The 16,551-nt window shown below is 31.9% G+C and overlaps 1 protein-coding gene across 4 annotated transcripts in view; it reads left to right on the forward strand.

Moving 5' to 3' along the window:
- LOC106882199 (uncharacterized) overlaps positions 1-15,188 on the forward strand; it is a 164,318-nt gene extending 149,130 nt beyond the window's left edge. For 2 of the 4 annotated variants that reach the window (XM_089357806.1, XM_089357812.1), the window contains 5 exons: positions 4,998-5,108; positions 5,671-5,750; positions 5,951-6,076; positions 12,265-12,378; positions 14,854-15,188. In XM_089357806.1, coding sequence (XP_089213932.1) covers positions 4,998-5,108; positions 5,671-5,750; positions 5,951-6,076; positions 12,265-12,378; positions 14,854-14,937 — 515 coding nt within the window. In that variant the 3' untranslated portion in view covers positions 14,938-15,188. Of the gene's footprint in view, positions 1-4,997; positions 5,109-5,670; positions 5,751-5,950; positions 6,077-7,422; positions 7,465-12,264; positions 12,379-14,853 lie in introns of all 4 variants that reach the window. The other 2 variants (XM_089357800.1, XM_089357793.1) reach the window with 2 other exon arrangements.
- Positions 15,189-16,551: the final 1,363 nt, after the last annotated feature.

Consider the following 16,551-nt stretch of genomic DNA (forward strand, 5'->3'; position numbering starts at 1 on the left):
CGTGCATCCCTTTTTGATACTTCAACTCCTTAAAATCCATTTCCATTTCCCTGTGCTCCATATATTCAGTTACTTGTCTCTGCTCCAGCATATCCTGCCATATTTGCAGCCATACTCACAAAAATATGGCACATATATATATATATATATATATATATATATATATATATATATATATATATATATATATATATATATATATATATATGTTTGTGTATATGTGTATATATGTATTTGTGTATGTATGTATGTATATATATATACATGTATTATATATTTGTGTATGTATATATATATATATATATGTACACATATATATATATATATATATATGTATATTATATATATATATATATATTTGTGTATGTATGTATGTATATATATATACATGTATTATATATTTGTGTATGTATATATATATATGTACACATATATATATATATATATGTATATTATATATATATATATATATATATATATATATATATATTTATATTTATATTTATATTTATATTTATATTTATATATATAGCCAGCAGACACACAAAAATATATTCCCTGAAATATACATGCTCAACAACAGGATTAAAATGAAAATTTTCAAAAATATTCCTTTCCTTTCTTCAAGAACTGATTGTGATCCCTGAAATACAAGCTTCTGTGTACTTGCTCTTTCCTCGCGCCTGTCCTGATTCATCTAACTGCTTCCCTTTTGTCCTAAAAATTATGTTTTACAATTAATAATTCCCTAACTATTGCTTAATGTAAATAAGTAACACAGACTTTTACTATGGCATATTTTTATCTCAAAAACTCCCACGATAACAAGATATATTCCGTTTCTCATATAGCGCAATATAGGACTGAAATAAAATATAAATTACAAGATACTTGAAAAGTTGTAAGTACTGTCTTGTTCTTAATATACCTATAAATCAAGCATTAAAATTGTAATATCAGCTACCTGTATCAAATAATTCTATAGTTCATAGTTTAAGACATTCTTATTCTTAAAACACATATACAGTTTATTTCTTCGCAATGCAATAAACCGAGTTATTTCAATACTGATTTTATTTAAATTCGATTTACATTTTCCATTAAAGCCAGTACATGTATCCACCGATATGGAGCAAAATATAGATACTACCGTTGCTTTATAAATTTAATACCAGATTTAATGCAGTCGCTTTAATATAAAAATAATAAGTAGAGTTATTATAATAATAATAATAATAATAAGTAGCGTTAATATAAAAATAATAATAAGTAGAGTTATAATCAATACAAACTAATAAGTTTTAGTTAAAGTCATTATAAATTTGTTAGAATTCAAAAGCATTGATATTATGTAAAATTATTTGTTCCATGATCAAAGGACAATGTTAGGGTGAGTTTAAAGGTTAAGTACTTACGCTGAAATAAACTAGAACTGCTATATATATGGCTAAAACAAAAGCTGAGAAATTTTTCTTGCATGTTTGCCTTCTTTTAAGGCTTTTCTCTTCTAACTTCTCTTCTAAATTATTCCCTTCTTTCTATACCTTGGAAGTTTTATTCCGGCCTTTCTTTCTTTTCATTAACTTGAGAAATCTTTCCTTTTATAAAGAAAATAACAAAATAAAAATGTGTCGCTTTTAAAAGAAATAACAGTTCATATACATAACAATGAAACTATCTTACCAAAGCATAAGTTTTACTAATACACATTTAATACATTAAATGATTGTATTAATTTATAAAAACATTTCGATTGGATTCTGGGTAGACAATGTCTAAACGTTTAATATCTGTTTCTTACGATGTACATATAATTTACGTTGAAATTATGTGTGCGTGTGTGTGTGTGTGTGTGTGTGTGTGTGTGTGTGTGTGTGTGTGTGTGTGTGTGTGTGTGTGTGCGTGTGCGTGTAATACACCCAATTTTATTCAACGTATCTACACAGCAAAGTGCAAGATAAGATTGTTAATATATGACTCCTACAAAATATTAAGGATAAAATCTTCTAAGATACATTCCGATACATTCTGTATATTATACCTAAACAGAGAAGTTATTCTTTGCTCATTTATTTCTAAAAATGGAGATTTTAACTCAAAAGCTATTTCATAATGTCAGTAAAATGTCAAGTTTATTACCTAGTATAATCTTAGTTTTCTGCCTAGTAGAGTGTTATCCTAAGTAGTAAGCCACTATCTAGCATAACTGTTAACCTATATAGTATAGTATTGTCCGTTTACTTAATATAGCTATAGCATTGCGCTTTTAACAGATGTAAAGAGAACTTCCTTCTAGGAATCATCTTACCTTTTTGAGATGTGAAGATTGAAATTAAGATAATAAAACAGTTGAAATGGTTAAAAGCTGATAAATTCAACTGCTCTGCAAGTCATTTTTATAGTATAATTCCAAGAAATTTCCAAAAGTCCTCTTGGATATAATAAGGGATTCTTCAGTATAATGAAGGCTTTTGTTTTGTAATCGGTCCAATGTATTATTGGTGATAACCTTTTTGTTGTGATGAAAGGTTAATTTACAATTGCTTTGTTTTGCCTTGCCTTACCTCCTTTACTCCTACATGAAGTTATGTGGCCGCCGTTGCGATACGCAACGTGTTTTTGGCATTGTTTAGAGTTTAGCAGAACCTACTCCTCTCTAGGTCTGACCACAGCCAATTTCTTTCAAAAAGAGAGAGTAAAACAGAAAGAAATTATTCAATAATCAAATTAAAATATCGTTCGAATGCACGTTTATATAGAAGAATGTTTGTTCAATCTGAACTGTATAACCAATACTTCATTTCCCTAAAACAACTATAAGGTAGGATAAAATTTTTAGTCTTTGCCCTATTTTTTAATAATAATAATAATAATAATAATAATAATAATAATAATAATAATAATAATAATAATAATAATAATAATGATAACAACAAAAATAATTATAATATTCTACTATATTACTAAAGTTAATTTCACTAGGGACTAATATCGCTCCAAAATATTTTATACATTTAGAGTAAACTTTAGTGTGTTCTCTACCCAAAATCATTCCAACTAATCCGAATCTAATTTTTAAATTTCTTTCTCTCGCAAACTCTCTCTCTCTCTCTCTCTCTCTCTCTCTCTCTCTCTCTCTCTCTCTCTCTCTCTATCTATCTATCTATCTATCTATCTATCTATCTCTCTATCTGTTTGTCTATCTCCCTCTCTCTTTCCCTCTCTCTCCCTCTCTCTCTCTCTCTCTTCCTTTCTTTTTTCTTTCTGATTTCTTCTTTCTCTCTTTATATTTCAATGGCGCTACTTGTGTATATATAAATCTCTCTCTTTTCTCTCTCTCCCCATATATATATATATATATATATATATATATATATATATAAAGAAAAACGTGATACTCAGACGTATGGAATCATGGGAAACCTTAATCGAACGCAGCCTAAATTGATCCTACCTTCGCCTGCAATCTAATAGTTTGGCTCTGCTAAATCTTTTTTTTCCCTTTATATGCCTTTTTCTGCTATCTGACCATCCCCATCCCATGAAACATACTTCTGCTGAAATTACATCACAATTTTACACACTATATATTTATCTGTTAATCAGTGATGAAATCTCATGATTACATTCTAGCATCAATTTTATTATAAATATGCAATTCTGTGTATTTATTTTTTTTTAAAAGCCATTATTACATTTTGTTTTCTTTTTCCTCCCATATTTTGATTTTCCCATTTCCTGATTATCGTTTCCTTTAACAAACCACAATTACATTCGGTTGCCATATTTGTGAACCTGTGATTTGCGTTTTGATGGTGAACATTTTGAAGTGTGGAGTTTTTAAATTTGCATGTGTATTTACAATTCCTTTTCCCAAACTCTGAAAATTTAAAATGATAAGATAATTTTCGATTTAAACAATAATCATATAAATGATATTCATCGAAACTATATTTGATTTAAATTTATGATACGCTACAAGCCAATAGTTTTAATAAGTCATTTTTATTAATCTTTACTTTTGGCTAAAGTACATTTCGTGCTAAAATATTGAAAGAAAATCATCGCAAGATATGAATATCTTGTTTTAATAATTTTAATTGATTGCAATTCTTTACTTTTTAAAACTATATTTAAAATAAAAGAATTGTGTTTAGTTTATTTCTTTCCAGTGTTCGCATTTTGGAAATTATAATAAAATAGATTTATATATAATCAGTTTAAACTCTTTCCCTTTCTCGAAGAATCAACGAATAGCTTTTTTGCTCTGAAACTTGCTAGATATCTTTAAAGTGTCACTGAGTATTTATTGTGAATCCCTCAAAACGATATTTTGTGACTTATGTTGATTAAAAATAATCAGAAGTTTACTTTAAAAGAAATTCATCTAAACCTATTTCTCGGATATTGTGAACGCATATCATCGATATTTGTATTACGATGTAAAATTTCAGTGTAATTTTCTCACTGGAATATCTAAACTTAAAGACATGCTTCATTTTACTTCTGAAATGAACTATCTGAAAATAATATTTTTCCTATTTCAATTAATTTTAAGGCTATATTTTTTGTAGGATTAAGAAAATCATTGAGGTTAACATTTATATATAAAGAGGTCAGATCCTGCTACATTGAGATTGCTTCGCAGTCACAAACCTCAGTTGACTTTGGGTCTGAACACTACAACTTACCACATCATTTTTAGCGTTTACAAACCTTTTGTGTTATGAAAATATGGGGGTAGCAGTAAGTTCTTATTTGTTCGCGTCTATGAACAAATTATAATTTTCATTTGAAATAATTTCGCTTATGTCTTAGAGAAAGTTATGAACTTCGCTCAATCTTCACACAACCATATAAATATGCAACGTAAAAAGAAACCAAAGAAAACACTCGGCCAACTTTCTTTTCTTCAGATGCTTCTAATGTTATTCTTGTTTTTGCATGTTCATTTTCCCTAAATCATCAACAAACATAATATTCTTGTCGAATTTCAGGCGAAGAGCTTTCTAAAAGGTTAAGAACCCCTCCCGAGTACCATCGACGTTTTCTAAGAAATAAAGCCACCCTTGACGCAAGGAGACTTCGAAGACAACTGGCCGGAGCAGGTATATTTTTCTCTCATCATTTTTATTTCTTTTATTCTACATACTTCTCAGTAAGAAATCTAATCTTAATCTTTTTCCGGTTTTTTTTTTTGTTACTCTTCATTTTATCTCCATAAAAATAGATTCATGAAAGTAACTAGACGATTTTGCAGATATGCACCCAAGAATACATATATTTATATATTTGTGTATGTATAACATAAATGTCTTTTGATTCGAAAATATTTTGAAAGAACTTGAGATATGAAATCATAAGAAATTTTGAATGTATATAGAAAGGTTGGAATTAAAATCTTCTGTATTTATGTTAGAACAACTAAATTTAAGTGGTACTCGAGTAGCTATATGTTTTCGTATGTGAATTATTGTCAAATAGAGGTATGGATTTTATAGGAACGGCTAAAAGTTCTATAAGTTAAAGTTCCAACACTGGAAATTACCTCCGCGACTAAAATTTTAACCAGCATACGAATGAAACTATCTATTGGATTCATTTAAATGTTTCATTTCTTTATTCTTTCGAATAAATGCGAATAAATGTGTCATTGCTCGTTTTTAATAGGAAGCTTGAGTGACACGGAAGAATATTACATGGTGAGCGCCCATAACACTCTTCGTCGAAGGACTAACAAACAAGAATTGGTAAGTGTTGTCGAATTTTTAAAAGGAAGTTCTTTAGATTAAGTTAGAATAGCTCTCGTTTTGATTATATTTAAATCGATTTTGGTATGTTTCTATAATTTTTATATTTGATAGTCTTTCGATAAATTTTTATGGTGCAAAATATTCGTAAAATCTTTATTTTTATAAAGAACTCTTCATAAATGTAATACTTATTTCAGAAATGGAGCCCATATCTCAGTAGATGGGCAAATTATATTATTCGCTGTGATGAAGAATATCCTGGTCCCAGAAGTGCTTACACTAACTTCGGAAAGTTGTTTACATCAGACCGAGACAAAGATCAAGTAAGTTATATCAACTGTTTTAAATAAGTAATTCGAGTATTATTTTAACAAATGTTGTTTTCAAATGCGCGCGAAAATAACAATTTTACATTTTGTGTGTGCATGTTTTTACTAAATGCATTCTCTATACTTCTTTAACATTTAATTATGAAAGGGCGTGCGTGTAGTACGAACCTTGAGGTACACCTTTGGTAATTTTTCTGGAGCTATGAGTTCTGTTGGTAAACATACGTTGAGTTATGCTAACGTTGGTTGAAAGCTCTTCATCTAGTTATGTGATGTAGAACTTGAATTGTAGATAATGTTTTCAACAACATGGTACAATCGATTCAATTCAAGTTCTCACTAAAAGATGAAGGAAAGTTATAACAACGTTTTACCAGTTTCAATATCACCAATAGCGGTGCAGAAGTTATGGTAAGTTTTTTTTCTTTTTTGTAACATATTGAAAACTTTGTCCGTTAACGTATGGGACTATTTTAGTCTCCAAAAGTGCAAATATACCTGATCCTAGCAGGAATGAGATTGCACGCCTGACATTTTCAAATTTGTGACACCAAATGATTGAGATTAAAGAAACAGTTGGATATAGGTCCTATTTACTGATTGTGCCTTCACATTCACTCACAGACTTACGGGGAACTTTTCGATGTGTAATACGGAGTTGCAGCGAAGTTTACACATTGAATGTTAGGGGGGGTTATAGATTTCAGTTGTAATGATGTTGCCTGTTAAATGGAAGAACATGACTTAGTAGGAAAAGAACCGTTATAATGACGAGTGCATGCATTTGGTGTGTATGTGTGTGTGTGTGTTTGTGTGTGTGTGTATGTGTGTGTGTGTGTGTTTGTGTGTGTGTGTGCGTGTTTGTGTGTGTCTGTGTGTGTGTGTCTGTGTGTGTGTCTGTGTCTGTGTCTGTTTGTGTGTGTGTGTGTATGTGTCTGTGTCTGTGTTTGTGTGTGTGTGTGTGTGTGTGTGAGTGTTTTAACGTTGTAAGTGTGAGTATGTATATTAAAGATACAGAAGTTAAGCTAATTTCTAGTTAGCTATTTAGTCAAATAGATAATATCTAAACAAATAACTAAAGAGCAATTAGGTAATACTTTAGATTCGTTATATACATCAACGGCAGCAAGTATTTTAGTAAGATATTCATTAAACTATAACTTAGAGCAACATAGTAGAATATAGCTAGCTCGATACAAAGTTTAGAAGAAAATTATGTTAGCATTGCATGTTTGCTCCTAACTATCTTTGCGGGAAAAAAAAGAGTGTTCCTTTGAAACTTATGCTGTGTATTTTAATTCTGCTTGTATTCAATGCATGTTGCTGTATTTTTTTTTTAGGTACTGCGCGTTGGAAATCGCAAATGGTATCGGCGCAACTGCGTGCGTGCTTTTTTATCTCCTGTATAATCTTGTTGGTGACGGTTAATCCAGAAACAAACCAATTACAACTAAATCCTTCAACTTCTTTAATTTGTGCAATTCCTAACCTAACATATCTTCTTAAGAACAACATTAATAATAATGATAACAATAATAATTCTTTGTACTATAAATACAAGGCTTGAAATTTTGAGAGAGGAGTCTAGTCGATTACATCGACCCCAATGCTCAGCTGACACTTATTTTATCGACCACGAAAGGAGGAAAGGCAAAGTCGACCTCGGCGGAATTTAAGCTCAGAGTGTTAAGTCAGGAGACATGCTACTAAGCATACCTCTTTATTTTCAGAGTTTAAGTTACATTGTAATCAAATTTCTATACTATGACTCCGATGTCAATACTCTAATGAGGTTGTAGTCGATTCCCAGAACGAAAGTAGGCCTTATTTTTTTGTCAAAACTCAATGACTAGAATGCAATGGACATTTCTACAGGTGCATATGAATGTCTCTAGAAATATTGTATAATTCAGAATGTGGAATTGTAACAAAAACTGTGTGACTCGTTCATCAGATATTATCATACTTCATCTGATGCAAAAGGAACAGATGTAGTGTTATGGTATCGCATTTATATGGCTTATTTTGTCGCAAGATAATAAACTGATAAAATTACGGTATCATTCCCATGTACTATAGTGCGTTTACCCGAGTACAGAGTGTGATAAGCTCATTGTTATTTTTCGATGAGTCTTTATTTTTAATATAAGATTCATTTTAAAGTAAATGATGTTGTTTTTTAATGATATACACTTCTGAAGACTTATTTTCCACTAAATTCTTAAAACAAGGAATATTTAGTGTTTTACATCTGATACCGAAAATACTGTTATTACATTTTTTGTTAATCATTATAATTCCCACTATTTAACTCTTTTGATGCCAATCCGTCTGAGACTGCCGCCGGTTCTATGATACGTATTTCTTGTTTTAAAGTGGGGAGACCCCTTTCGGTCATGAATGACCATGGGATTGCACCTAGAAAGTTACCCTCCGAGGTACAAGTCCGGGCAAGGTTATTTGTGGAAGGCCAGCAGTCTCCCATGCATATCAGCCTCCCCCCACCACTCCACTCCACTGATGTTATCCAAGGGAAAGGCAAAGGCCAATGCAGCTTGGCACCAGTGATGTCGCAACTCATTTCTACAGTTGAGTTAACTGGAGCAACGTGAAATAAAGTGTCTTGCTCAAGAACACAACACGCAGCCCGGTTCGAACTCACAACCTCATGATCGTAAGCTCGATCTCTAACCACTGAACCATGCGCCTTCATGGTTTTAAAGTAAATCTACATTAAAACCCTCCATCAAAAGTTCATGATAATTTGTTCCAAACAAAAGCTTAATATAGCAAACTTATTTTACCAAAATTTTCATTATTTTCAAAATTAATTGAAACAAAGCATTGTTTTTCAACAGAGATATGGTAACAAAGGGGTGCGATTTTTGTCAGCGCGAGTCTATTCAATAATATGCAAAGAATTATGTATATTAGTAAAATGTTTAAAGAAACGAGTGTCTTTTCGAACAAAATCTTACAGATGAGTGGAATAAAGAGCATGAGGTGAAATGTTTGATATTTCTTCTTGGAACAAAACGGATATCTCAATTTGATACAGCATCGTCCAGCTAGACAGTTTTTTTTTCCGATATGGTATAACAGACAAATAATACGTTTCATACAAAGAGCACAAATTTTTTCTTAAATTCTAATGATACCGTTTCAATTAAACGCTAAAGATAATTAAACATGCAGGCTAAGAATTGCATAAATACATGATACGACAAATGCATTTGTTGCACAACTACAGATGCATTTGGCGCACATTTACAGATACATTTCGCGCGCAATTACAGATGCATTTAACGCCCGCTTACAAATGCATTTGGCATTTGGCGCGCAAACTTTTCCCGCTTCCCTTTCATCCTGTAGGTTAGAATTCTTAATATTCCTTTTACTGTTTTCCGACCTTTAAACTGATAGCTGAAACACCCTCTTTATTTCTGAAAAGGAGTTTTATTACTATTAAACACTTCCTGTGTGTGTGTGTGTGTGTGTGTGTGTGTGTGTGTGTGTGTGTGTGTGTGTGTGTGTGTGTGTGTGTGTGTGTGTTTGTGTGTGTGTGTGTGTGTGCGCGTGCGCGCGTATGTGTGTGTGTATGTGTGCGTGCTTCTATGTGTGTATACATATGTATATATGTGTATATATATATATGTGTGTGTGTGTGTGTGTGTATGTATGTATGTATATATGTATGTAACTTGGTGTTGTAATAATTTTGAGCAACAAATTTAAATTAACAATCCCAATATTTAAGTGTTTAATCGCAATAACTTCTCGTTTTTAATCTCTTTGCTAATATTTTATCAGTTTTTCAATTTTAACATTTTACTCATAATTATTTCTTTTCTAAACAGATAATTATTCTTTTCTACTCTAGGCACAAGACCCGAAATTTTGGGGGAGGGAGACAGTCGATTAGATCGATCCCAGTACGCAATAGGTACTTAATATATCGACCCTGAAAGGATGAAAGGCAAAGTCGACCTCGGCGGAATTTGAACTCAGAACGTAAAGACAGACGAAATACCGCTAAGCATTTCGCCCGGCGTGCTAAAGTTTCTGCCAGCTCGCCGCCTTCTATGTTTTCAAATTTTGCCACAAGGGCAGTAATTTGGAGAGAGGGGATGAGTCGATTAGATAGACCCCAGTACGTAACTGGTACTTAATTTTTTTCGACCCTGAAAGGATGAAAGGCAAAGTCGACCTCGGCGGAATTTGAACTCAGAACATGGCGACGGGCAAAATACCGCTAAGCATTTCGTCCAGCGTGCTAACGATTCAGCCAGCTCGCCGCCTTTAAACTGATAGTTATTGTCAATAGAAACAGCGTTTTAGGCTGAGTTAGTTCAGTCTGATACATAATTTTATTTGTCAGTATTCTTGCTGCATTTTTATTAAAAAATAGAGGTAAGACGTTAATGAACGCGAAGAGAAACAGAATAAAGTGGATGTTAGAGATGAATGTGATGGTTAGATGGTGTTAATTACTTCCTATACCTAATACTTCAGAGAATATATTGAGCATAATTTCCAGAATCCCCCTGACGAATATGTTACGAATGTGAATAATAATGTCGATTAAAAAAAATAAATCGCCTTCAAGAACCAATCAGTAACTTTTAAATCAGTTTCGTGATTCTCTTTCTTCATTCTGTCAAAAGTATCTATGTATGGGCGTGGGCATGTCTATGTGGTTAGGAAGTTCACTTCGCAATCACGAGATTTCAGGTTCGATCCTACTGCGTGACATATTGAGCAAACGTATTTTACTACAACCTCGGATTGATCTAAGATTTGCGAGTGAAAATTGGGTTGGCAGAAATTATGTGAAGGCTTGTCCAATAGATTGTGCCTATAATTAAAAAGGCCATATTTTATGGAACATGTCATGCTGATTCAACCAGCATGTAAGTGTTTGCTGAGAGCTCAACCACTTACGCTATAAATAATTCAATGAGTAAACCCATTTAATTGATTGAACAACTTTAATACTAATAGTTAAAAACCAGCAGGAAGTCAATTCACTTTTTTTTATTTACTTTAAATATGTCCGAAAGTTTATCATTTTTATGAAGAATTGAGAAGTGGCCATTCAAATAATTAATTTGAAATCGCGACACTTCAAGAAATCTTCAAATCTATCTTATGGAATGTGTTCATGCCATGCCCAAAAACTTTAGTAACATGAGCAACAAGCAACAGAAACTGATTCAAAGACCCAGCTTACGAACGATACTCCTGGCTATAAACATGAAACTCATTGTGAATTTTTTTTTCAACATAAGCCTAAAGCTTTCTGCCTCTGAACTACGCACTTTCCGAATTGAAGCTAAGACCTAGTTTCCAATCCCCTGTCGAACATTTTTCGCTTATTTAAACCACTGAAACCACTACGTGAGAGTTAAAACTTCTTAGTTTCTTTAAATCGTAGTACTGTTGTGCAAAATCCACACGAATGTAAAAATAATGGAATTGGTAATATACTGGCAAACTAAATGTCTTAAAGTATTTAGTTTTATCGCACTAAGAACAGTTCAGATACATCTGGATTCGATTTTACGTTCCACTGATCTGTTTACGACAAAATAAGTACTTTTAAAATATTGTTTCCGATTCACTTAATCATAGTCCTCTCCTGTCAAAACTGGTTTTAATCTAACGAAGTAAATTATTAAGATTAAATGAAGAATAAATTTTAAAACAAATTAAATAGAACTTTTTGTGTTATCTTTATTTTCTTCGGTATTTAGTTATCATACAAAAATATTTTATATGAATCTCTAATCTGATTAAATTTCTGAAAATATATTGTCACACATTTTTCAACATACACCTTTAACTTAAATTTATATAAAATGGCTTCATCGCAATCTTTATTTTAAAGCAATTGACGACATAAAAGACAAAAATATTGGAGATTTTATTGCAGATTGAAAATGAAAGAAAAACTATACTTACCTTTATTCAATAAACAGTATTGTGACACGTTTTTCAACAGCATGCCGCCGCACACATACACTTACTCACTCATACACATACACACTCACTCACACACACAAAATGCAGATTTCAGTTCCAAAGAGAGTCGCCGTATTTAGTGTTTGATATCAGTGAAGTATTTTCTATCGTTACTGTTTGATTTCACCTAAGTAATTTTCTTATAATCTTTTTAATTACAGGCTGTGTATCATGTCGTATTTCAATGGGGTAACGAGGGTTATGACGTTACCAGAGAGTTACAAACTGGATGCCGTACTCCGAGTGACAGAGATACTTGCAACCATAATACTAATGTAAGTTAAACTGTTGTCGTCTTCGTTTTTGTCAAATTTTCCAAATTTTCTCACTGCGCGTTTCATATGGATTCTGCTTCTGACCTATTACCTGTAGCAATTCCTGAACATTACAGTTTGGGGTCCTAGAACTGATAGAACCAGTTACCTTGTTTACATGGCATATACAAGTGACCAAAATCAGAACATTACCCCAGAACAGAAGGCCAGTCCGTCGCAGGATTACCCATTTACAGCTGAGTGGACGAAAGCAATATGAAACGAAGTGTTTTCCTCAAGAATACAACGCAATGACCAATACAGGAATCGAAACCACGATTCTAAAAACTAGGCCACGCGCCTTCACCATATATATATATATATATATATATATATATATTCTATTAATTCGCTTAGGCATATATATATATATTATTCAAATTCTTTTACTTCCGACATATGTTTCGAAGACAAGATTGGTATTATTCCAAAAAGAATAAAATGGTATAAAACAATGTAATTTCATCAGAGAAAGATAGAAATAAACCAAAACTCATCAATAAGACATTTTAACAGAATGTAATGAATGTGTATGATGATGAACGGAACGCTATTAATGTTTTTTTTTAAACCGTTAGAAGATATAACGTCCAAGATAGCCTATAGAAAGAGAAGGGGTAAAGGAAAGAAATAAGCAGAAAACTAATAAAGGAGAAATATAGAACGATATGTGAATTAAGATAAATGCTTATATCTAGTGGAAGTGAAATGTAAGAAGAAAATCAATGTTCAAATTATATAGAATCATAGATATCCCTTATATGAACTAAAGGTATGTTTCTGCTAATGTTTACATCGATAAGCACGCTCCATAAACGTGTTTACAAGGGGATTCTTAGAAAATAGAATATAAAGGAGTTCACTATTACAGAATTAGCAGAATTCTTTGCCTTTAATGTATGGGAATGAAATGAAGAGAATCAACCAATCTAAATTAAATTGTTTATTATAATCTTTTAGATACCAAATTAATTTACTAAGCCCTATAGTGTTGCGTTTATTACTATCCCTAAATGTAGAGTAATGATTAGAAATTCTTTTAAATAACTGAGAAGAACTACCTATATAAAAAAAAAGACATCGGTACCGGAAGTAATTTTACACTGGTTTATAGAGTTTTTAGTCTTAGAATTACTAGACATAAACTTAATTCTGTTGGAATTGACTTCAGAGACAATAACCTTGTTAATATTTCTAGGGGAATGGTTAGTATTAGCTAAATTAATGTTAGTATTTTCAGTAATTGGGTTCTTATTTAACAGACTAATATTATGTGAAGAGATAATTTGTGATAGATTTTTTTGTGTTAGAAAAACTAATCCTAACCGTGTGCGAGTTGATAATCGAGTAATACCTAAAATTCTTTGGAAAATACTTAATAATAGCTTCACGAAACTGGAAAGGAAGATTAGATTTAACTTGCCTCCCATAAGGAATAATCAACCATATAGTTTTGCTAGTAGTTACCTTATTTTTAGTGTAACTATCTTGAAAAGACCTCGATTTACCTTTAGAATGAAAAAAGGGTCTTAAATAACGGTTATCTCCCTTACGCTGTAAAAAAAAAACTTTACTCTGTTTGGTGTTGGCGTCTAAATTAAAATTAAAATCGTTCATATCGTTACAACTAGATTTCATGTCTCCATTACTAAAGGTAGAATAAGATTGAATAGAATTAATGTAGGTAACTTTTTCTGTATAACCTGCTTCAAGTAAGGCAGAGTTATAAAATTCAGCCTTGTCGTTGAAAATGTCAACATTAGCAGATAACTTGGACAATCTGAATGAAATATTTTTAATTAAATTCGTAGTGATTGTCCTAGAATGATTACTGAATTGGCTAATATACTTAAGATTGGTTGATGGTTTCTCCTCTCTCTTTCTCCTCTCTCTCTTTCTCCTCTCTTTCTTTCTCTCCGCTCTCTCTCTTTCTCCTCTCTTTCTTTCTCTCCGCTCTCTCTCTCTCTCTCTCTCTCTCTCTCTCTTTCCTTATCTTCATATCTATCCCTCATTCTCACTCTTTACCATTATTTACTCTGTACCACTCTCCCACTTATTAACTCAATCATTCTTTCTTTCTCACTCTCAATCCCTCTTTCTCTCTCCTCTCTCCTTCTCTCTCCTTGTCTTGGTTACTCTTTTTTCTGTCTATTCCAGATTATGGCCCATAACACGCTCTATTTCTCTCTCTCTCTCTCTTTCTCTCTCTCTTTATCTTTCTCTCACTTTCTCTCTTTCTTTCTTTCTCACTCTCTCTATTTCTCTATCATCATATCTATCCCTCATTCTCACACTTTACCTTTATTTAATCTATACCACTCTCCCTCTTGTTGACCTAATCATTTTTTTCTTTCTCTCTCTCGGTCCTTCTTTCTCTCCCTCTCCTTCTCTCTGTCCTTGTCTTAGTTACTCACACTTTTGCTCTGTCTATTCCAGATTATGGCCGATGATATCGAGAATGTAGGCTGTGCCGCTCTGGATTGTCTGAATTTCAAGCAGCTGACTTGTATTTATAAGTGATTATAAATTAGCCAGTTGCGACAGAAGTATCAATACAAGACACCCCTAAACAGAGACGGGACACAAAAGGAACAGGCAAACAGAAGGTCACCCACTTAACCGCTTACAATATAACAACCAACATTACAGAAACGGAGAGTGGGGGGACTGAGTTTCACTGAACCTATATTGTCCTAATCTCACCATTCTGCTTACATATTATGTCATAAACACTTAATACAGTAACCTTTTTATCTGATGGGTCAATTTGACGCTATTTGTTTCTTAAATGTTTTGATATATTTTTTTTAATTCTATGTATTTTTTTTAACATTTTATTTTGCATCCTTACTATGTACATGTTTTCTTTCTTTACCTTTCTCGTTCCTTCTCAGAACCTTTAATTCTTTCCTTCTCTTTTTCTCTTTTTTCTCTCTCTATATCTTTCAATCTCTTTTACAATCTCTCTTTCTCTCTCCGTCGCCCTCGCTCTCTCCATCTTGCACAAGCACCCACTGTAAAAATTATAGAGTTAAAATATATATGTATGTGTGTGCGTGTCTGTATGTTTATTTATAAAAGTCTTTTAATACAATTTCCTCTCTGTGCTCAGTGACGCATCAATTCAATTTAGCAAAATCCGTCCATCCAAAGATCTGAGATTAATATTCGATTCAGAGACGGATATTATGAAACTCTGAGTACCCCTATGGATTAAAAGGTTTTATAAATACACGCAGCGCGCGCACACACATACGTACACGTGCATATATATACATACATACATACATACATATATATATATATATATATATATATATATATATATATATATATATATATATATATATATATATATATATATATATATATATATATATATGCATGTATATATGTACATTTGCTCTCAATGATTTTAATAACGCTATTTAAGTAAACGAATCTGGAAGTCTTGAGACAAAGCCTATATGATGTTTCTTCGATACATTTAAACTTTGATTCTAGTTCTAATAATCGGCCATAACAATAGATAGACCGCGTAAGACCCACCTTTCTTCTTTCTACATTTCGTGGTACGTACATACTAAGTTGTTCTGTTCCAAATATCATTAATATCATTAAGCGCTGAATTCACCTACGCTATTAAGTAAAGTATTTTCTAATATCAAAATCCTTACGCTAGAAAATTATACACACCCCAAAAGAAATAAGCATATATACACGCACAAATGTGTGTGTGTATATATATATATATATATATATATATATATATATATGTATATATATATATATATATATATATATATATATATATATATATATATATATATATATATATATATATATATATATATGTATATGCAGATTTCTGTGTGTATGTTCTATGGAAATCGATTATGATTTAAATGTGATAAACGATAATAAGTCCACTTGGATGAAACTCATTCCGCAACATAGGTTTCTGCCTTGAATGTTTAATACGTAATTTTAATTAGGAACTCCTCACCTCCAAGGAAATGAGTGTGCAGACACAAACATCCAGATACTTCTCTGTAAACATACAAAACTGTCTCCGTTTATGATGCACAAAACAGTTTTGCTGTTTATGCTTACACTCTTGTATAAAGACAATCA

The sequence above is a fragment of the Octopus bimaculoides genome, chromosome 1 (assembly GCF_046866305.1).
Source record: "Octopus bimaculoides isolate indiv1 chromosome 1, ASM4686630v1, whole genome shotgun sequence".
NCBI lineage: Eukaryota > Metazoa > Mollusca > Cephalopoda > Octopoda > Octopodidae > Octopus > Octopus bimaculoides.